At 35.1% G+C, this 23,435-nt stretch overlaps 1 protein-coding gene across 5 annotated transcripts in view; it reads right to left on the reverse strand.

Moving 5' to 3' along the window:
• Positions 1 to 1,262: 1,262 nt before the first annotated feature.
• hook3 (hook microtubule-tethering protein 3) overlaps positions 1,263 to 23,435 on the reverse strand; it is a 61,543-nt gene continuing 39,370 nt past the window's right edge. For 2 of the 5 annotated variants that reach the window (XM_088911015.1, XM_088911014.1), the window contains 13 exons: positions 22,318 to 22,519; positions 20,760 to 20,870; positions 18,893 to 18,977; positions 18,181 to 18,250; positions 17,078 to 17,218; positions 16,351 to 16,438; positions 11,383 to 11,417; positions 10,893 to 10,975; positions 9,959 to 10,059; positions 9,685 to 9,789; positions 8,259 to 8,330; positions 7,796 to 7,932; positions 1,263 to 3,533 (listed from right to left, as the gene is read on the reverse strand). In XM_088911015.1, the coding sequence (XP_088767141.1) occupies positions 3,518 to 3,533; positions 7,796 to 7,932; positions 8,259 to 8,330; positions 9,685 to 9,789; positions 9,959 to 10,059; positions 10,893 to 10,975; positions 11,383 to 11,417; positions 16,351 to 16,438; positions 17,078 to 17,218; positions 18,181 to 18,250; positions 18,893 to 18,977; positions 20,760 to 20,870; positions 22,318 to 22,519 (1,246 nt within the window). In that variant the 3' untranslated portion in view covers positions 1,263 to 3,517. Of the gene's footprint in view, positions 8,006 to 8,258; positions 8,331 to 9,684; positions 9,790 to 9,958; positions 10,060 to 10,892; positions 10,976 to 11,382; positions 11,418 to 16,350; positions 16,439 to 17,077; positions 17,219 to 18,180; positions 18,251 to 18,892; positions 18,978 to 20,759; positions 20,871 to 22,317; positions 22,520 to 23,435 lie in introns of all 5 variants that reach the window. The other 3 variants (XM_088911017.1, XM_088911018.1, XM_088911019.1) reach the window with 3 other exon arrangements.

Genomic DNA, 23,435 nt, shown 5'->3' on the forward strand with positions numbered 1-23,435 from the left:
AATTCTTGTGGAGCTTTAGTGAAGGTTTTGGCACGAGGAAATGTCTGTTGCTAATAGTGTTGCTATTGGACCACAACTAAGCTAAAACAAATGGTAGTGTTAACCTCAAGAACAAAAAAGCACTTCAGTTAATGTCTGAATTGTGAATTTGGGTTAGTTTGGAATTGCCCGCCGTGACTGAAAAGAACATTGCTTTAAGTGTTTTTACAATGATTTTTGGACAGAGTACCAAACCCAGTCCATCCCTTGCGAATTGAAGAGGCAGACAGGGTAGTAAAAGAGAAACCAGCTTCCTAATGGCTGCCATTCTTTCACCCGTGTTTTGGAAATGCTTAAAGGAGGTCTGAAGACAGAAAGCGATTGTTGCTGAATCCACAATATATTCAGTATATGTTCTTCACAAGTTAATACCTGTATACCAGGTTAAAATAGCATATATAAATCAAGAAACATGCTTTAGACATGACCTTAAGGTAAAGTTCCTTGTAAAAAAACATTAGAACAGCCAAACCAACAATGTTATTTTTGCTTTACAGTAAAGCAATTCACATTTGTGATCAATAGATTAATATGAATGACAAGCACTGTATATTTTAATTTTGGGTAATTAGATAAAAAAATGTTTTCTAGTGAAATTAAGTATAGGGGCAAGTACCTGACTTTGAAGTACTTGAAATTTACAATAAGTTAAAATTTAAGTATAAAAATCAGTGGTATTTGGCTGCATGTCGCCTGTGACCCATTGATCTCACCAAAACCTTTGTGGAATAATTTGAGAAGTTTTGCCAAGCCACTGTACAGTAAATGCTCGTCTATTCTTGGGGTTTGAAACAATGTGGTTAAAGCCAATACTTTGGCTTCTTTATAAAAAATAGCTAGATGAGATCCTTGGATCAATATGCTACTACTAAATGGGCCAGGGTGACCAAATGGCCTCTTCCCATTTCTCCAACCTTTATGTTTTCAATTCTTTCTTAATCAAGTAAAGTGGACAATCGTATGTATTTAATCCCAGAGACTGACTTGGTCAATTTTAGAATTATTGATTATAAAATGATAAACTGTGTATGTTTAATATAAAACATGCAACTATCCAACTTGAATATATAAAGCTCTATTACATGATCAATTAATTACTATCACCCTGTAACTAATACCTCATATGTTGTGGACTAACAAGTCAAAGCAACTTTCTTAGTAGCTGATATATAAAATTTAGAAAAAAAACTAAACATTGCCAGAAATTAAGGCAGACGCAGCAGGAGTTTTATACAAGCTTTATTTACAACTTGTGTAACAACTGTACAATTTTGCAGCTTAGGAAGCATTGTATTAACAGATTTCTAATGGAAAGATACTGTGAAATCCCTCTATTCAACAATGTTTTCATATGACTCAACTCCTTGTCAAATGTTTCTCACATATGTACATATGTATACAAGCAATATAAAATGTGGCAGATGGGAAAATGTTACTTGCTTCTTCAGCAAATGTAAAACAAGCACATGAGGTCTATAAAAGAAATGAAAAAAAACTATAGTAACCATACAACCTGCTAAATAATGATGAATTCAATATAAGAGGCGCTGTTTTACACTTTGTTAGACTATCGGTTCTATACAGAAGACAACGAAAAACAGCTGGGTATTCCTGTGATGGACGGGTTAAATGGTGACCTTTTAGATTAACATTTATTCTTGACTTAATCTTATCACATACTCCCCATCTTTGTGTGCCATTGGTATTGCAGGACTAACATTATGCAAGACTTTATGTAATAAATACAGCATGTTTGATAGTATCGTATACATATATACTGTATTACATACATGATACCCACAAATTGCCAAACAGATAGGGGTTGAGACCTTCTTTTATTATTGTCTGACAACATTTTCCCTCAGTCTTAATTTATCCCTTTCTGCACTCAATGTTATTAAACATTTTTAAATATTTAAAAGCTGAATTATTTCAAAAGGCTCATAAATGACCATTTCCTATGATTCGTAGATAGGATTTCTGTGCTGACAAGCTGTAGCACAGAAGTTATGGTAAATAATTGTCATCATTCTGCTTTAATGCTTACTTGCCACTGTTGTTAGAAACCAACCATACAGCACATTAGGTAAAAGATCCGAATGCTTCGTTTGTAAAAAGAGCAACAAAAAAGGAGATGCTTGTAAAACTGCCACCTCCATAGTATTTCAGTTCAACTCTTTGGCTTTACTGAAACAGATGATGGAAAAGTGGTTTTGGCAGTTGTTCAGATAATGGAAGAAAGCATCAGAAACAGAATAAATCATGCTATATAACCTAAAGTGTCACCAATCCCTGAATTTCTAAACTAGCTAAATATGTCACATTTGCTGTTAATTTCAAACAAAGCTTTATTGTCAAGCATGACATTTTTCATTAAAAATATAACCCCCAATAAAGTCTATGAGTTAAAATGTTGCTGATCTATTAGTAAACACATTCTAAAAATATATATATGACAGAATATCCATTTTAATGCATTGGTAAGGACAATACTGCATGTGTAAATAAAAAAAGGTAATTACACTAATATAAAGGCATAATTGTGCAAAAGCCTTAAACTTAAGCTGCAGCTCAAACAAATTTTCCCCATTAGTTCACTTTTTTATAAGGGTTATAAATCCACTGTTAAGACATTACCATGGTGTGAAACACCCAACAAGCATGATTTCACGCAAAATAATAATCAAAGATGATCTTAAAATCGAAAATAAATACAAATCAGAAAAAAATATACAGATTTCAATAAACATTTGAATATTAGGGGACGGGACATAAAAACTGGAATCTTCTGGAATTCATCCATTTCTATAGGCAGTAATTACAGGAAACTATAATCTCGAAATAGAGCAAAACGTTTTAAAATACTTTTGAGCAGGATCTTTCGCCTGAAAAATAAAAACTAATAAAAACACAAAACATTTTTGCTGAAAATTTAACTCGGCAGCCTTGCATACAGTGAAAAGTTTAACAACAGTACACAGCCCATTTTTTAGAGTTCAAGAACTGAGGGGTTTATCCATGTTCAGTCTTCACGGCTTTGAAACCAGTACAAGAATGAATAAAGTTATATGCCCCACCTTTTTATCCAAAATGTTGTTTTAAAAATGGCAAATTGCTGAAAACAAAATGCAGAAGCAGGCCAGCTGAGAAAAGCAACCTCTTTAGCAATGACAAAAACTGATCTGCATGAAAGACAGCAGGAGGCAAAGTCATGCCTTTCCACCAGAGGACCTGCTCTCAGAGTGAGCCTTTTCTCTCAAGAGCACTGGCCCTTGCTCTGTGCTCAGACTTGGCAGGATTGCACAGTTTTAGTTGCACAGGCAAGCGTCCATGATTAGGACAGGCATTAATCTCTTCATTTCGAGACCTCTCCCTAGGAGTTAAGAGGACTGTGTTGGGAGCAGGGTTAGTCGTTATGCAGACTCAACGCAAAACGCCATGCAACTGCAGGTCATGCAACCATCACCCATGCTGAAGGTCATGCAATCACATCGCTGCAAATAAGAACAAAGAACAATAAAATTAAAGAGAAGCAAATCAGAACTGTAGATGTTAGTAGTATCCTGTTAGTGAAGCTATTACAGTGCCAAGTCCTGCAACTGGTCAAAATCACATTTCAATAAAGGAAATGGAGCAAAGACATTATGGAAAATGTTTATAATCACAGAGAAATTTAATAAAACTGTTAAAAACTGGTGGAAAAATGTAAACCAACATAAGGCTACAACAACATTAGAATTTCTATCAGAAGCATGAAATGTGCAATTTTTTCTAAACAGTATTTCCAAACTGTAATCTTCAAGCTGAAGTATGGCTACTATGAAATGAGATGCCTTGTGCACTGAAGGCATGATTCTGTACTGCAGTTGAGAAAAATGTGTTTCTAGCTGATTATTTTTCGAGTGTTATGATAACAAGAAACCACCTATGTAGTACAACTGATTTATTCACGGATAAAAATAAGATGCATTGTTTTACGAATTTAGATAGTCCAAGGACCAACATTACTGAAACCAAGTTGTAATCATGCTTGTTTTTAGCAGATTTTCCTCTGCAAATCATCCATAGGCTGTCAGATAAGGAAAAGCCATGTAATTCAAAGAAACCACTGAATTGGAAAGAGCAAAATGTTTAACATGATTAATTCCAAATGTTTAGGAAAATGTATCCTTTTTGGGGGGTTTTCACCATATTTGAATGAACTGCAGTATTAATCACAAGAATAGCAGTTATTTTAAAATTCCCCCCAAAAATAAAAAGCAAACAGGAAAGATCTGGGAATATACAGTTCAAGTGAATTGTGAGTGTTTCTACATTGCCCTTCTCAATATATATATTTATACATTATATAACAACAATGCTGTAAAAGGAGGGACAATAACTTCACAATGAATGACAAAATCAAGAGACATTACAAGCGACAACATTTTTAGCAATTGATAAAAAAATGTATAACAATGTGTACACATGCCATTAGAATTTCAGAAATTCAAATGGACATCGAACAGGTATAAAGAAGTAGGGTCATCATACACAACTGCAGCTTGAAATCATTTAAAATAATTTGGTTAATTAAAAAGTGTATGCCAATTCCCTTGAAAAAGTGAACTTGCGTATGTATTGTAGAGCAACTTGTTCTGTGATGTAATGAAACACTGCATGATAATCCACTACAAAAATGTTTTACACTTTGCATTTAATTTGTAATAATAAAGTCCTCAATCAAAACCCTTACTAAACAAGAGTTTTTGAATCATCTGAAGGGTTGAAGACTTAAAACTTAAACTTAAAAAATCTAAAAACCTTTGGCACTGTTAACTCAAAAATGTGTAATATTCTGGAAGACCTTTTGTAATCTTCTGTACAGGTGAACAGGAGCAGTTGGTGCTGCACGGTATCTCATGGGAAGTTATTTCAAAACGTGTTCTTACCTAAAGGATAATGATTATACTCCAAAACTGAACTTAAAATTAATATACACATTGTTTTATTAATTATTCTATTTTTGAATTATCTGCACCATAAATAACTTCAATATTTGACAACTAAACGCTTGCAGTTAACAAGTTGCTCATTCATAGCCTACAGAAAGGCTTTCTACACATATGGGCCCAATATAAAAAACATTATCTACCACAAATGATGAATGGTACTGCATTGCAGGTGCCATTTTGTGATGGAAGTGCAAATATTTAAGCAAAACAGTCTAGTCTACTTTCTTTGGATAGGTGGTGGTAATAATACTAAAAATAAAATGGAAAAAAAAGCAGGATGCTCACTTTGAGCCAGAATTCTGTAGCACAAAACTGGATTTTGATAAAGCTTGTAAGGAACAAATGTCAGAAATAACTATGCTAATGCTGTTTAAAATAGTGGTGGTAAAACCTTACACAGAAGAAGGGTCTACAATTATAGTGAAGTTTCAGAACTGCAAGATATAATCAGTTGCATTTACTGCCTATGAGTATGCATAGCATTGCCAGTCTTTGCAGGAAACATGTTGCACAACCGCTGATTACCATGATTTGGATAAAATCAACTTGGAATCGAAAAGCATGAGGAGCCTAATAACACAAAATGAACAAAAAAACAGCTGGTCAGGTGTTACTTTAACTGGTCAACATACTGTATATAGTGTCCAGTTTTAAAACTGGAGGATTATTATTTATTAATGATGACATAGCATTGACCAGAGAACTATCACAAAAATGTAACGTGACAAGACTTTGGGACCAAGTATACCTTCCCAATTAATGCATACATCATGGAAGAAATCAATATGTAAACAATACACAAATTATATATGAAAATGCAGGTTTTCCAGCATTTTATAAAAACAGAGAAACTAAAACTTAAGGAAAAAACATCTAAAGTTTGAAAAATGTTGATACTTGGAAACCACACTGCACACCTTCAGAAAATACATTATCTTTAACGACTTAAAATTGCTTTCTTTTGTGTTATGTATAATTCATTGCAAATTTAGACATGTAGCATTGTAAGTCCATGTCCCAGACATTGCTGTGCTTGTCATGCTTTGAGTGTTTGCTTGATGTCACACTTCATTTAAGGCTACACTGCAACATTCCAATAGGTCATGATGCATAGAAATTGGAATTACTAGTACAAAAAAAATGACAATCGTAACGAGTAAATTGTAAACTATAGACCAACTGAAGCTCAAAATTCAATTCCAACACTGCCCACCCATGGTGTCTTTGTCTTTCAATATTATTGGAATCACCACAACACTATATTGAAGTTAATCCTGGCATTTTTAAGCAGAGATGCTAATCTCAACGTAATACTGATCAATGGAAGCTCTTGATTACTCTTGATATGACGAGGGGCATTTGCCAATGAGGTACTCAATACTGGTGCTACTAATAAGAAACAGTTCTATGAAAACAATTTTAACACTAATACATAATCAACAAGAAAATGTGAATTGTTCCTTTTAAAACTTCAAATAGTTCCTGAATGTGTCAACGAAATGATGGTTCTGTTACTAGCCCTTGGTGCACATTGACAAATGTTTAATACACAAGGCTCCTGGATTATGGAACCACAAAACTGGTGGCATAATCCAAACCTAGGCATTAGTTAGCCAATTACTTTGGGAATACATATCAGTGATGATGCACTCTACTATAGTTATGAAAGATTTCGACAATAATCCAACAATTTCTCCCAACTGTTACTGTTAGTACAAGTAAAAGGTCGTAAAATACTATTCCAGAGTCCTTGTGCTTATTCCTTTCCTAAAACTGTAAAAAAGATTATCAAAGATGTCCACAACTAAAAGCACTGAACATTTCCCTGTTGCTTATTTCTTTCCAATGTTAATTACCGTGCAAGATATAGGATGATATCCTCAGCTTAAAACAAATTTTAATGTGATAAATGCACTACTTCCACTTCCTCTAACAATTTAGGTTCTGTATTTCCTTGAAAATGCTAGAAAATTAACTTTAACAAGCATCTCTGAAATATATAAAAAGAATCATCCATTACATTTATTTTATAATCAGAAAAGCTTAATAATTTCTATGATTAAACACAATATTGTGTATAATTATGTTTATCAATACTGACATTTCAGAGGTAACCATCTTCAGTTGTGAAATAAAATAGAAAATTATTAAAACCTACTGCTTTCCCACATGCTTAAAATTTGTGTAAATCACACTGACCATCAAGCGCTGAGGCACCATGACATAGAAAACATGTAAAAAAATAAATCAAACAAAGCAAAAGTCTGAGAATTATTTTCAAAACTGTTGTAAGCAGCTACCAGCTGAAGAAAGTGGTTTACTAAATAAAAATGCAATCAATTGCCAACAACTAATCCTATAGAATGAATGTAAATATTAAAGCTTTACTACTGCATAAAATGAATTGAAGATCAGCCTATTTTATTGCATATGGATATGAGCACTGAAAGAGCCAACAGAAGCTGTGAGCAGGGGGAGTGAAGAGAGAAAAGGGTTAGAACACAAAGACTGATGTGCTGTGGGAAAAACTGAACGATTGGCATCTCTGCTTAAATCTGACGATTCATGTAAAGAAGCGAGGCACCCCAAACAATATTAAAAAAGGTCTCAGAAGTACAACATAAGCAACAGAAACATGTACTTTTCAAAGAAGCACAGTATTTAGTGTTCACCCAAAATATGAGTATTTTCTTTGTCCTGAATTGCTACACTGTGCAATGACATGATTGCGTGACTGGTGTCTCCCGTTTCCTTCTCTCTACCTGGCTGTGGCTGGTTGGACATGACTTGGGTATGACCTCCTGGTGCTGGTGGCTTGCCTCTGCCGGGCCAAGAAGGACTGTCCAGAGCCTGTGCTGGCAAGGCGATCTTCTGCTGCTTTCTTCTGAAGGGTCATACCCTGGAAGGAAGGGCAGCGCACATCAACTCACAACAGACACCCAGGATATTCTTGGGTCTTCTATCTCCCTCTGCTGGACAAAGTTAAAAGATCTGAGGAGGCAGCACTTCTGATTCCTCTTTCATTGCCGTGCTGCAGCTAAATGTTTTCACACCATTTCATATAGAGCACACCGAAAAAAAATACTAACGCCAGGAAAACACATGACATTTTCCTTTAAGGAAAGTGTTAAATTAGCTGTATCTTTGTAAAAGAGGAGATGAGATGTGCCCTGCAGGGTATCTTTCAGCCTGTTCTGTCTCCTCACTTTGCTAAGTGGCACTTACCATGTTATACCAAGCAGAAACAATCAGCTTCTCTTCTTGATCTCTTTGAGTTTTGGTCTTCTCATATTCTTTCTGTTAAGCATTAAAAGGAAAACAGCTCTAATAAGCATGGGCGTGCTTCTTATTGTCTGGACAAAGCCCAATCTGAAATCATTTTACAAATCAATACTTTTTTTCAAGCTTTCCAGTTTCAATGGTGATATTATGATGAATCACCTTTATTAGTGTGGATATAGAATCTTAGGTTTGTTATATAAGACTTCACGAATTTCTATTGGGAAAATAAAACTTAGAGGTTTAAAAGGGTTTCCTTAAAAGGGGGTCAAGTTTAATACTGCAGGAACAAATAACTTAAAATATTTTATTGTAAAATTGATATTAAATTATTCAACTAATGATTTTATATGTAGAGCTGAAGTTCACAAAATACTTTGCATCTGAATAAAACTGCTGCACAGTAGTATCTTAAATTTAAATTTTAACAGGAATTAAGAGTTATTCTTACGTCACCAGCAATATTATTAGAATGCATCTCTAACTGGTGAGCACTAAAAGCCTACTGGCTACTCTTTAACTGATTGTCTGTGGATTTCAACTAGCTAAACCGTGAGAAATGAATACCTTCCTGCTAGTGCAAAGGAAGAGATATGAACAAGCACGTGACAAGAGGACAGAGCAAAACTAAATACGATGCAAACTGACCTTCTTTCAGGCTATCTAAAATACTCTTACAAAGGAAATTTTAACTATTACTTAATGTTACATGCATCAACATTTTAGTGACGTCTAGTGACATTTTTAGACATTTTAATAATGTGACATCACAGATTAAATTTATCACAGTAAATTATCTATCTCTTAGATAAAATTAACTTTTTGAGGTGGAAAGAGAGCATCTACACTATCTAGAATTGTAAATAAAAAGTTTTATATATTTTATAGATGGGGATAATAAGCCATGATTGGTAAGGGCCAATGGGAAATTCGGCCAGGATGCCGGGGTTACACCCCTACTCTTTTTGAGAAACTCCCTGGGATTTTTAATGACAACAGAGATTCAGGACCTTGGTTTTACATCTCATCCAAAGGACGGCACCTTTTCACAGTATAGTGTCCCAGTCACTATACTGGGGCATTAGGATCCATGCAGACTGCAGGGTGAGCGCCCCCTGCTGGTCTCACTGACAGTTCTTTCAGCAGCAACCTTAACTTTCCCAGGAGGTCTGTCAAACAGGTACTGACAAGGCTCACACCTACTGAGCTTCAATGGGCTGTCACTTGCAGGGCGATATGGCTGCTAATAAGTGACATTGGCTTTGTAATGGCTTTACTCTGCGTTTACGTGGAAAGTAACACACAAGGACATAAAATGGAACGACCTTTCCGGTGATCACTTAGTCTATGTATTATGATTAATGTTATCTACCTCTAATGAATGGAGCATCCTCTCCCTCTCTTGTAGCTGATTCTTGAGAGCCTGTACTTCTGGTGCTGAACCCTGATTTTGTTTTGGGTCTAAGGTTCGAATCACCTGCAAAAAAATAAGGCAAAATGCAGCAGCTATCTGTAGAACATTACACATTACATACATCACTATTCTGTGTAATTAAGACAGATAAACACAAAAAAACACAGAAGGAAAAAGAGCCACAACATTCTAAACTCACCTTCCTTCAAAGAACGGGAAAAAATCTACTTACACTCTTAGCCTTCTCCAGATATTTCTTATATCTCTCTTCCATTTGCTTCATTTCTTCGTCTTTCTTCCTTAAAGCCTCTTCTAGTTCTTCAACCTTTTGAGCTTTAAAGGCAAAGAAAAAACAAATTTAATCAGTTTTAACACAACAGGACTTACTAAGTGGAATCATATAAATAAAAGAAAAATGTCACTTTGATTTTTCTACAACAAAATTGCAGAAAAGCCATTGGTAACATACTTTAATATATGGCAAATGAAGAGAACACAAGGAAAGAAAGGTTCTGCTAACAGTAAATATAAGAAATGCTTTGAAAAACAAAAAAAGCCAGACCTATAAATGACAATGGTTTACTCCTACCATTTCAAAACCTAACCCCAACAGAATACACATAACCTCTTCAAACATGACTCACAGATATACCGTCATCCATGCATTTCCGAACCGATTTATCCAATACATGCTTGCGAGGAACCCAGAGCCAATCCCAGGATGCCAAAGGTGCAAGGCAGGATACACCCTGAACGGGATGCCAGCCCACTGCAGGGCACACACAGATACAAACAAGCACACACTCACACCAGACTAGTATTCCCCAAAGCCAATAAACCTAACAGTGTGTCTTTGGACTGTGGAAGGAAACTGGAGCACTATGAGGAAACGTGTACACAGGAAGAACATACAGACTCCATGCAGACAGCACCCAGGTCCAGAACTGAACCAGGCCCCCATGCTGCAAGGCAGCAATGCCAATATATCGTAATGTGTCATTCAAATACTGCCTCACTATACTTAGCTAGTGCAAACCATGGGACCGCCAGAGATGTATTTTTCTCATAATTAATTTCTTATTAAATTATTTTATTTCACTGGAATGACCTTAACATGAAGAAATGCAGATGCTGTTGTCAGCTATGTCTTAAATAGGAACACTCACAGCTTGTGTTGTATTTCGGCTCCAAATCTTCAATGTATGCACTCTTCTTCTGAAGCTCATTGTGAACTTCCCGCATCTTCTCTCTTTTTCCATAAATACCAGGAGGGGAATGAAAATCAAGACAATGAGCCGAAATTAATAGAAGTTCACAGGAGTGCTACACAAACAGAAACTTGAAGAAAATTTACTATGTTGCTTTTGTCACATTGGACCTAATAAACAGCCTGCTAATTAAAGAAATAATCAGAATGCTACAGACCAGGTACATGATACAATGGCTAATTTCTTTCTGAATTCAGTAAATTCTCCTCGGGATGCAAATGGATACAAGACTAAGCCATTGCAGTCTGAACTAATGTGAAGTTGAAAGCAAGGTATCTAAAAACCTACTGCTACTGTTTCAGTCTAGTCTATTCCATAACCTGTAAACAAATACATATAATAGTAAAGAGACATGCTGGCAAATTGGGACCAAAAGAAACTAACTCACAAGTGCTCTTCGTACTTCTTCTTCAGAATCATTGACTGCAAAAAGAGTAAGCAAAATTAGGGAACAGAAGGATCTTAATCTTTCCTACGCTTTTCAAGATAGAGCTTGCTGTATTGCCAAGATGCCCTCTGCTGGTAAGACATCAGTACAGTAATTTTAATTCAGTTTATTTGGTATGGGTCGATTTTAAAAAGATTTTGCTCAGAGCCACATGTGGTGTAAAATTCTCATATCTTGATATTTTAATTACAGATTTCTGGACCATATGTAGAAAGTTGTACAGTTCAATGAGATGTCGCCAAAAGCCAATAATTTAAAAACAAATCGGTCTGATAAAAGCCAGTTTTATTTTAAAATCTTCTATTTTAAAAGATGCATTTAAGACATGGAAGACTTTTTTGGACATTCTAGGAATTCATTAAAAAAACCTTAAGCATCCATCAGCAAAGCTAGGAAATTCCTTAATCTGAACCCATTTACAGGTCATCTGGCAATGGTAAATTTCAAGAGCTTGACTTAAATTTACTGGCTGATCTAAATATCTCATCCTATTAATTTGAACAGTGTGATGAGTTGACAGGTTGCTTGGCACATGCTTGATGGCCCATATGAATTCTATTAGCTATGATCTTCAGGATGGAATACCTCAGGAAGAAAGTGTGGACAAAATAGGATTAATAACATAGACTGTACTGATGACATTCAATTAATTTTTCAGAGCTAATAGTGGAAGATTATTCTTGATTAAATTAAATAAATGATCCTACTATCCACCAATTTCCCAGCAGCTTGTATAAATATAGCAAGTGCTGGATTCTAAGTTTTTACCCTATGGCAATTTAAGATAATTAATCTAGGAAATGACACAAAATGTAACTCTGAAACATACTTAAATATGTGTTTTAACAACCGGTGATGAGCTGTGAACTTAAACTAATTTGGGTCTTGCTTTATGATACTCTTTCCTATTTCAAAGCAGTAAAGAGAAAAAAAAAACTGGAGAATAATTTATGGTATGAGTAGGTTAAGGTCAGTATCAATCACTTTATGAAACAACTGCTTTAACAAAAACATGAAGAAGCAAGCCTGATGCATGATGCCAAATAACTCTCCTTTGCAATCCTTGTTAATGACTAAGGAAAGGAATTGAACTGAAAGTTAATATAAAAATGCACATTTAAGTACTCTGTCAGCAGGGCAATGCACATCCATTTCTATAAAGCACCACACTGGCTATGCAGTTTCTTTTAACAAAATTTATAATATTTGATAAATTCAGTGTTAAAGATTTCTGAATCTTCAGCAGAGAACACAATAAAGCAACAGCACAAAAGCAGTCAGTTGCCCTGATACATGAGGTGTACCAAGGCATTTTAAAAGGCCAACCTTCAGTGTCAGTTGAACAATGTACCGGAAAAAAAAAGAGTTTCACTGCAGTTAAAATTTAGTAGCAGCTCAAAGAAGTTTTAAGAATATAATACTGGATGCACCACTTCTCATTAGTGCATGGATAACATCATGTGATGTTAAAGTTTGTCAAATTCACAGGCTGCCTAGTTTTCAGTCCAAAAAAGTAGACATTATTAACCAAGCCACTCCAATGAAATGGATTTAATGAATCTTAAGTAATTAAATCAGTCACTCAAAATAATCAGGGACATTTTAGGATGTTTGATATAAAGTATGATACAAATTAAAAGAATTCCGATTATTTTTGGCAGTCCTACAACTGATATATTTATCCCCTAAAATTCAATATAACAAAAACTACTACAGACTTGTTGCTATACAATAAAATTGAAAATAGGAAAGAAGTTTGAAATACTATCAAACTGAGATTATGACAGAAGTAAAACAATATAGCATACATGTATACACATATATACATGATCTCTTCTGAAAAATAATAATGGGACAAAAGGAGACTGCTAATCCTGAGAGCAAACTACAATAAAACATATTGAAGATTGATTTTAAAAATATCACTGTGTTAGTATCTGGTCACATAGATTATATGTATAAGGCTTAGATTCTGTAGTCAAAATCTGGGTAATTTGTAATATATTAAAAATATTACTGCACTGTGTATTTCTGTAAGTGTTTCATTATGAGGGTGTAGGTTTCACTGTAAGTTACAGAGCCATATTGTGAAATGCAATAATATAGTTTCTTTCAAAAAACAGCTAAATGAGATCCTCAGATCGTTTATGGACTAAAAACCAAATGAGATATACAATATTTAGTTTTTATTTAGTTGGGTTGGGTCTGACTGACCTCTTGTTTGCAATCTCTCTTTGAGTTTTGTTCTAAATAAATCTATTTCAGAACAGTCTCATTTGTCTTTTAGTATTTTGTGATAATTTATAATCAGCCAGTAGGTGATGTGTTTATTACTTTATTACCTAATTATTCATTGGCAGTGTTTCATTGGAATGGCTTGTTCAATATTGCAAGGTGGTGGGGAAAAAAAACTGGAAGCCATACTGATTCACACAAATTATTTCACAGGATCTTCCAGCTGGGAGAGGAAGCACGCGTGTTTTCGGTATTCTACTCATCCTCCTTTTAGAATGGTTCATGACAGTTTTAAGGTAAAGTACTATACTTTAATCTAAACAAACCAAATTTAGAATTATAGAAAGTTTAGCCATGCAATTAGAAATCCAGTATTATGAGTTGCAAGTCTCACAGCCTTTCACAATGAAATTTATCATATTGACTCATTAATGCACTGCTGTTGAAACCACACAGCTCACTCTTTCTCCCCCAGAACATGATTAGCAGATTAATTTTTCTTAGTTAATGCACAATGCCCTACTTGATGATTGGAGATAAATGTAATGAGACTTGGAGCCACACAGTTTGATTTAATTTTTTCAATTATTTCAATCAGATTGGGGGAAAAAAATCAAAACTCATTCTAGGACTAAAATGTTTTCCTCATAGGTTTATAGATTCAGGCATATGTCACTGCACAAAATTAACTCTAGCATCTGAAATTATCAAGGAGTGTTGTTTTAAAAAAAATAAGTCACTAATTTATTAGTTTTGACTAAGGAGTAGTAAAACATGACATCCTGATGTGTAAATTACCAAGCTTATTAACTAACAGGAGTAGGAAACAGCAATAGAATGATCTGCGCTGCACCTCAATCTTCAAGCATTTATTTTCTTTGATGCAAAACTATAGTTCAGAACTTTTTCAGCAGATTAGGGAAATAAAAAAATGATGCAAGAAATTCCAGACATCCATTGCCATGTTAGGAAGCCATGGGTTATATTTTTAGTTTTAGTCCTAGGAGCTTAGAGTGATTAAAATACAAGCCATACTCACAATAGCCTTGAGAGGAAGCGCAGAAATAGACAAAAGAAGAAAGATTAATGTGCAAAACCAGCAACCAAGAGACGAACGGAACAATGTAAGGAAGTATCAAGTAGGTTAACAGAAAAAAAAGATGTTAATGGATATTTTCACACATGCATTTTCATTCCTCTTCATGTTTTCATCTTTGGAGGAACCAACATGTATCCCTCTGTGTAGATTTCTAGATACACAGGACTCAGTATCCACAGTGTGTGCATGAAAATAAATGCCTTTCCTCTTCCACACTAAAACACAAACAACAGCACAGAAGTCAAGGGAACAGCCACAGACAACTACACTCTGCTCTCTGCATTACGTCAGTACTAGAATGTATGTTATCCACAACAAAAGAACTGCCTCCACTGCCTCTGCTTATACTCCAATTAAAAGAATTATTTTCCTGCTAAGGAGCAAATATAGAACAAAGTGTTCAAATCTAATGAGAATTAGAGTAAAACTGGTTTGAATTGCATCTATTTTTAAAAGCCTGAGTAACAGAATTCAAAGGTCCTTGCTGAATCCAAAAAATACCTCCCACTCACTTAATTCTTCACAATTACTCACAGAAGACATCTGTATTTATCATCATGTTTTATAACCATATGCTGAATATTAAAAAGATCAGATTCCTCCAACACATTTTTACATATCTCAACTTCAAAGCTTTGTCTGATCTGTCAAACCTGTGACAGCAACACTAGTGTACTTTAAGGTAGATGACATACTACAGTTGCAAGCAAACGTTTGTGAACCCTCTGGAATTACCTGGATTTCTGCATTAATTACTCATTAAAACGTGGTCTGATTTTCAACTAAGTCACAATAATAGACACGTATGAATATGTGCATCAGATTTGTAAGACAAAATCTGATTTGAAATGCCTGAGATGTGTGTGTATATATATATATTGCAGTCAGTGTTGACAATGCCTCATGAACTCACTTGAGAAGTTCTCCAATAACCCAACTGCAAAGCCCTTTGCCATTTGATGGGTTGTGAGGCCTAGAGAGCCTGGCATGAGAGAGTGCTGTCTGGAGCAGCACACCATGTCTCACTGATAACAGCACGAGCCTGCAGGAGCCAAGATCCCAAACCATGGACTGGCAAAGCTCGTCAGCTTGTGATACCTTCCAGGCTCAAAAGTAACCTTGGGACAACGAAGCTCAACCTGTGCTCTGAGCTAGTGCTTTGAATAGGGGCCAGTTCTTTCTTCCACTATTCCTTTATGCAAATAAGTTTAAACACATCCATGATGACAAAAACATGCTATTCAACTCGAACCACACTAATAGGAAAAAAAAAACAAACCCGACAAAAAAGATAAGGCATTTGCAGATTAGACATAAAGAATACTAACAAAAGTTGCAAAATATACACGCATAATACACACAGCAAGCACTGTTAAGGTCATTAGTACTGTTATTGCAAACACTCAAATATCACAAACGTTGGTGGATTCTTCATGTAATTTCATGTCTGTATTCCATAACAGACAAACTGAGCTAAGTAATGAGAGGAATAAAAGTGGAAATGACCAATATCACAAGGCTCTGTTATAAACTGTGCAAAGTACCAGAGGCCTGCCAACAGGATTCATACTCACATCATCTGCCTTGGACCCCTGTTCCTGTAGTGACTTCTGCAACTCCTCAACCTGAGACTGTACTTCTATCAGTCTCTGGTTAACTAATCTAGAAAGGGAATAAAAAACAAAAAAGGTTTGGTTAAGCAAATAAATGAAGGGAATTTATTTTTAGAACAGAAAACTTATTTACTGGATGTTTGTGTAGCAAATTCAGAATATGAAAGACCAAAGACCACAGATTGAGTTTTAATTTCTAAGGAATACAACACAGCACTTAAATATAAAGACAAACGACCGGTCTGTGAGGAATTTAGCCCATAATGGCTTATTTACTGGGGAATTCATTAGATAACTCCAGATCTTTAAGGGTAGGGACATTATTTTATATTAGTGAAGACAGGATGTGTTAGTTAGTTAGTTCATTTCTGCTATTTCAGATTAAGAACAAAATAGAAGAAAGGTTACAAAAATGAGGAGGCCATTCAGCTCATTTATCCTGTTATGTAGTTAGCAGCTAAATGATAAAGGATCTCATCCAGCTGTTTTGTGAAAGAAGACAATGGTTCTGAAACTGAAGCATGAGGTATATCACTAATGATTACTTGTATAGTATAATGAAAACTATTTGAGGTAACTCCTGTTCAGTACCCCAAGTTCTGTAAACTAACCACTTGTTTATTGATGTTCCATTTATCTGGATGTCTTCAAGTTGCACTGAATTCCTACACAATTATCTCAGTCTTACCTATTTTCGGTCTCCAGCTCATTCTTTCTGCTGTTGGCATCCTCTAATAAGCTCTGCAAAAGGGCTATCTGCTCATTGTCTGAGCCTTCTTGATTTATCTTCAGCATCCTATTCTCATGCTGCAGGCGGATAAGCCTCTCTCTGTGACACAAAAGATGCGTAAGATGCAGAAGAATAAACCTATTTTTACTTTTCCAGAAGAAGAAGAAGAAATTAACATGCTAACTTCACCTGCCCTTGCATATCTGTCTGCTGAGATATACACCTAAAGTGAATATTTTGTAATATCCCAAGAAACTGTACTTTAATTCTTCAGGAATATTAATCTGTTTTACAAAAATCATATTACATGGAAGATGTAACCTGGTCCATTAATGTACTGTGAGATGCTATGTTTTTACATTAGCACTGTGCTCAAAATCTGAAAAACATAAAAAAACAGTACACTCAATTTAATGATAAAAACAGACTCCAATTCAAAAATTTTCAGTCATGTTAAAACTTGCAGTGGATGACGGGTAGAAACAAAGTTTCAAGCTTACTAGCTAGAACAGAAAGTCGGCTGAAAAAAGACCTTAATCACAGAAGCATTTCTGGGTGTCTAATTTCACCAAAAAAGGAAATGAAAAAGCCTATAATCTTTGCAATTTAAGAGCTGTGCAGTGAAATCAGACTGGGTGTAATCTGATCATGCTGCTGAGGGTAAATACTATACCTAAAGAGTTAACAGACATGAGAAAAAAATACCACCACAACACATTGTAGATGTAAGAAAAAAAAACTCCACAGGTTTTGGCAGGCAACAATGAATAGCAAAATGATAATGCAAACCATCTGAACCTCAGCTGATGCAACTTGGAACAACTGGAGATCTAGTCACAGTGCTGTGGTTCCTCTTCTGTATTATGTAACCTGGACACTACTACAGTCCTCTGTTCTAATGAGCACATGGTTTTCAAAGAAAAAAAGAAGAAATCAAAAACAAAACCCAGAACAAACATGGTTAACAGAAATAAGACTCATGGGGCTAGGGGCTCTGCAGCTAACAATTTTGAAGATTGGTAAACATTAGTTTGAAAGCCTGATGCATTTCTTTCGCTTACCGAATTTCAGGTGTAACAATTTCTGCTGCCAGGCAGTCAGAAGCTTCATTGCTGCCTAGTGGCACGAGTCCTGTAGCAATGAAAAATTGAGGTTTTACAAGAGGAATAGGAAAGAATACCACAAGGCCGAATCTGCAACATGCTGTAAACACAGGCTCACAGATGTGCAGTCTGTATTGCTTCCAACAATGACCCCACTTGCTACTTGATGACAAGTGTTAATCAACGTAATGAACAAGGTCTTGTCTGTTCAATAAAATGTCAGTGGGGAGTCAGCAAATGGGGATTGTAATTTCCCCAATAATAACTATAAATTTGTAGCAGTTACTAGTGATAAGTTCCTTTTGTGACTCTATATATATATATAAGAGTGTCCAAGAAGAGTGCCTCTCTTAATCGGGACTGTATGTTATAGAAAAAACACACAGAATGTCCTATCACTATATATAATGAAAATTAAAAAGTTATGTTTTATATATATGAAAGGGTTATAAATTTATCATACTATATATATGAATTATGTTTTATATAAAGATAAAAGTTAGTTTTATTTATATATATAATGTCTTTAATTCAGGATATTAAGCAGTTTCACATTTCATCAATTTATGTTCTTCAAATGTTGCTTCTATTACATTTTAGATAAGAACCTTTAGTATAGGTTAAATGATTAAATCAAATATTGACTACAACTTTGAACTGAAGTCATCACCTCTTGTGAGTTGGCCCTCTTGTGCTTGTACACATCGCAGCTCCTCAATAGTCTCCTTTAGAGAATCTCTCTCTGTTCGCAAACGCTAGGAGAGCACAAGAAAGCCACATATTCAAAATGGACAAAAACCTCACAGCTGATGATCAAGGATAGAAACAACTGTTGCATTTAACATCCACCACTGGTAATGTTAACTTCTGACTTCCAATTTTCCTTTTCCTCTATGAAATGTATATGTCTTTATCTTTGTCCTACAGCAACCCCTCATGCTTTACTGTGCATAATTTACTATCCCGTGATTTGACAAGCATTTCTTGGCATCTCAGCCCAAGCAAGCCAAGAGTTTTGGTCAGGATCATAAGTGTGCCATATTTACCCTATCTACAAGAGTTAAGGAAAATACATTCTATCCTTTCATTTATTATAATTTATTTATCTGTTTTTGAGAAGAAAAGTAATCTGCACTGAGCAATAAACAAGCTTTCCTTCCTTAGAGATGTATCTTCTTGCTCTATAATGTTACCTGTATAGAGCAGGTACCTAATAGGACCAGGCTGTACTTGAGATTGGACACTGAGAACTTGATGTTGTACTTCTCATCAGGATTAATTTATAGGTTCGTTGGGTGTAAAAAGTTTATTGTCGGAAGGGCAGATAAGATATGTTTGTTGATTTCCAGTGCTACAAGATCACTCAAGGCTGGCCACCATCAGATCAAAGCTGAGCATTCTGATGTTTAGGGGGGACAAGGGTACACTGTGAGCTTGACATAAAAGAAGGAGAGAAACTAGGACAAATACTGCCACAAGTCTTCCAAAACAAAATGCCAGATGACCATCTCTTTTGTTATATTTCTGTACAAAAAACTAATACAGAAGACTTTTACATAAGATTGGACACTCACTGATTCTCAAACCATGGAAAATGTAGAACTATTGGATACCCTCAAATTTTAACATAAGGCATTGCTCTAAATCCCTAGTTAATAAACATAAAGCTGTGGTCAGAGTACAAAAAAGATAAAATTGGCTGTTATATGTCCAGGTTAATTTCAAAGCATGTCTTTTAAAGCCCTCTGCAAGAATTCTGGGAAAATGTTAAACTACATAGTTAACAATGCAATTAAACTGGCGATACACAGTAACTACAATTAATCAAGGGAAAAGAAAACAACATAACAGACTTTCTCATAGTAAACTAAAAGAGTATGTTTCAGATATTGTCCAGTTGCTCCCCCTGCTTAAAACTTAAAAAAAAATAAAAAACAACAAAACTAAAACCTTGTCTAACATCCTTATTAAATGAAAGTAGATGATGGATGTACAGTACATGGAATCTGTAAAATTCCTGTATAGCTAAATATATTTTCTGCAATACATGTATGGAAGTCAACAATGCCAGGGATAGAAACATGCAATATAATTACATAAGCTGAAAGACGGCTTTAAAAAGCGAGTTTGTTTGTTCCCTTTGTTCATGAGAGCTATTAACGAATTAAAAAGTCTGACAGGATGCATGACTCCCATCAAAATTATTGAGTAACAACCAAAACATAAAAATCATTCAAATGTTATCATTTTTTTTTGGATGAAAAGGAATAGCACTGCTAGCAAATTACAGGGCATGTCACTATTTGACCACATTCTGCATATTGAATGAACTATGACTTCTACAATTTCAACAACTGTGTACAATTGTGAAGACACATTTGCATGTGTAAAAACAAATTCTGAAACGGATTAAAACCGGTATTCTTTAGAACATGTATGAACCAAAATTGTTTAGACACCAAATTATTTTCCATATTAATACCTATATCGATAATGTATAAAAGATTATGAATTAAATACAAATATATAAGCATTACATCTTTTTCTTTTTGGAGTGAATCCACTTTTTCTTTCAATCTTTTGTACTCAAACTCCATCTTGTCGGCTTTCTTTGACTCCTCGGACAGCCTGTTCTGGAGCTCCACCACCTGTAGGAAGAAGGCAAAGGGAGTCAAGCATTGCCATCCGATTCAAATGAACTGAATGAACTTTCACTCAATCTTGCCCATCTCTCCCTCAAGTTCTGGAACGGATTTGTATTATAGGAAAGCAATGCATAACATTAACGTTTTTTTCCCCTCTTTGTCATATGTCACTATTGGCCTACCTAACTAAAGCATATACTGAAATACCTTTAGTTTTCAAGTATTTTCTTGTTGAAGCATTGGAAAATTGGATATATTCTACTGATATTTTACTGTGAACACTCTGTATATTAGCCCAGGTATGCATGAATGTACTGTATGTAAAGCTTCCAAAGCAATTCAGCATCCAAAAAAACATTACAATTGTATAGAACTCAAATGACTTGCATTTTCCTTTATGAGAACTTCTACTATTTAATAAACTCGGATGAGCTGATACAGAAAAAACAGAAAAAGAAAACTTTTCTTAATCAAAACGTAAATTTGCAAAATCTGTACATTGCTGTCAGGAAAATGTACACTTTTAGCAACAGGAAACATTTTTAAGAGATAGTTTATTAATTTTTGTTTTTACTTTTCTCATAGATGAAGCACACCTGTTAATATCATGGAGGCAAACCACTGTGTTGCAGAGCTTTGGAAAAAACTTATGTAACGTAAATGAGTTTCACAATTTAGCTTACATTAAAAAAATAAACCCCAGTTTTTTTTTATTTTTGCAAAACTTATAACTTCACAAATCTTGTTAAAGATGAACTGCAAATATATTGCTGCATCCAAAGTTTAATATGAAATAGCTACATAAATGTCAAATTTTGCCTGTAAAGAGATCTGAGTGTTGAAATCACAGAGATGAAAGTTCAGACTATGTACTCTGTAAGTCTGACTAAGGGAAAAAATTTATTAGTTTAGGCGTCAAAAGCTACAAATCATGTTCTTCTTCTGCGGCTTCTTACATCATTACTGAAGAAAATGGTATACTTTCTTCTAACTAGAAGTAGATTTTATTAAGATTATTTTTGATTTTCAAACAGTAAGAATACTGATTGACTCTAAGGCTAATTTATTTAATATTTAAATATTAAATATTTAATTTTGGAACTTTAAAAATAAAAAATGAAATTCTAACACTGGTTATAACAACTGTATATCTTTAAAAAAACCATTAAACTATGCTCACTCTGAAACAAAAAAACAACAAAGCATTATGCTAGCAGTTACAGAAGTGGTAAGACTGTGAATGTGTCAGGCTTCTAAAGTCCTATACAATCCTTGTGTCTATTCTCTTTGCTGTCTGAGCAGACCAAATCAGAAAATTGTGTTCCAAATACCATAATTTTGCTAGCCACTTTTAAAACTGCTACTTTGCCAGGCCGTATATTATATATTACGAATATCAATTATTTTCTTCATATCATTACAGAGAGACAGCGTGGTTATGGTATGGTACCTGTCTCTTGTAGGTCTCCAGCTGGCCGCGGGATGCATTAGCTTTCCTCAGCTCTTCCTCTAGGGCAACAGTGTTCTGCATGTACAGCGTGTTCTTCTCCTCCATCAGCTTCACTTGCCTCCGCAGGTCTCCCAGGTCCTCGAGCTTTTTCTTATACGACTCCACCATCCCCTCCAGCTTGGCCACTTTGTCGGAGGAATGTCTGAGTGCAGCAGAGAGCAGGCCAGCGTTAGTGCTCAACAATCTGAACACCGAAGCTTATTAAAGGGGAGCTGCAGTCCCAATTTCTCAGACCGGTTGTTAAATCTCGGTAACAAAATAAATTGACATTATAGAAAAAAGTTTTTTTTGCAAACTCGCACTCAAATTCTCACAAATTGTTACATGCTGTGGCCTTCCTGCTCACTAGTCACCTTAATGGCTAATGTTATGTACAAGCAAATAAATCTAGGTTGTGCAGCAGACATTTTACTGCAGAAATGTTCCAACGTGATCTGCATGGAGAGATAACAAGTTAGTAGCATTTGTCAGCAAAACCATAGTTGAATCGAAAGCAATATTTCTATTAGCTTAAAACACAATTTTATTTTTTTAACACATGGTCGGAAGATTCGTTGCATCGTCCTGAGTCGCAGAACATGGCGCTGTGTAAAACCTGGAAATTTAGCATGTTTTGTGATGTAAACTGGAGGTTTGACAAGTTACTGTTACTGTGCATTGTGGTTTGAAATGCATACATCAATGCCGATTCTCTGAAACCCCGAAATATGCATTGCAGTTCCCCTTCAAGAAAAAGTACTCAGATTTTACTGAAAGACTCTTGTTAAAACACATTTCACTATGAAATTATCATAGTTACCCGTCTTTACAATAAGACGACACTTAAGAAAATGGAATTTAAGTGTTAATGGAAGATTTAAAAAAATAAGCTGTGGATTGCAACAATTTCTCAAAGCTACATACTGTACTCCTGTGCAAACGTCTGAATCAACATTTTTCCACTATTTCTGCTCTTCACTTAGTGCCCTTCCTTCTTTAAGGGGAGGTCAGGGCACATTGGCACAACAAGTAAAGGTTAATTCCAGAAGTAGAAATGAGAAACCACATTTTGGCTGCAG

This window comes from Atractosteus spatula, chromosome 3 (assembly GCF_055471065.1).
Source record: "Atractosteus spatula isolate fAtrSpa1 chromosome 3, fAtrSpa1.hap1, whole genome shotgun sequence".
Lineage (NCBI taxonomy): Eukaryota > Metazoa > Chordata > Actinopteri > Semionotiformes > Lepisosteidae > Atractosteus > Atractosteus spatula.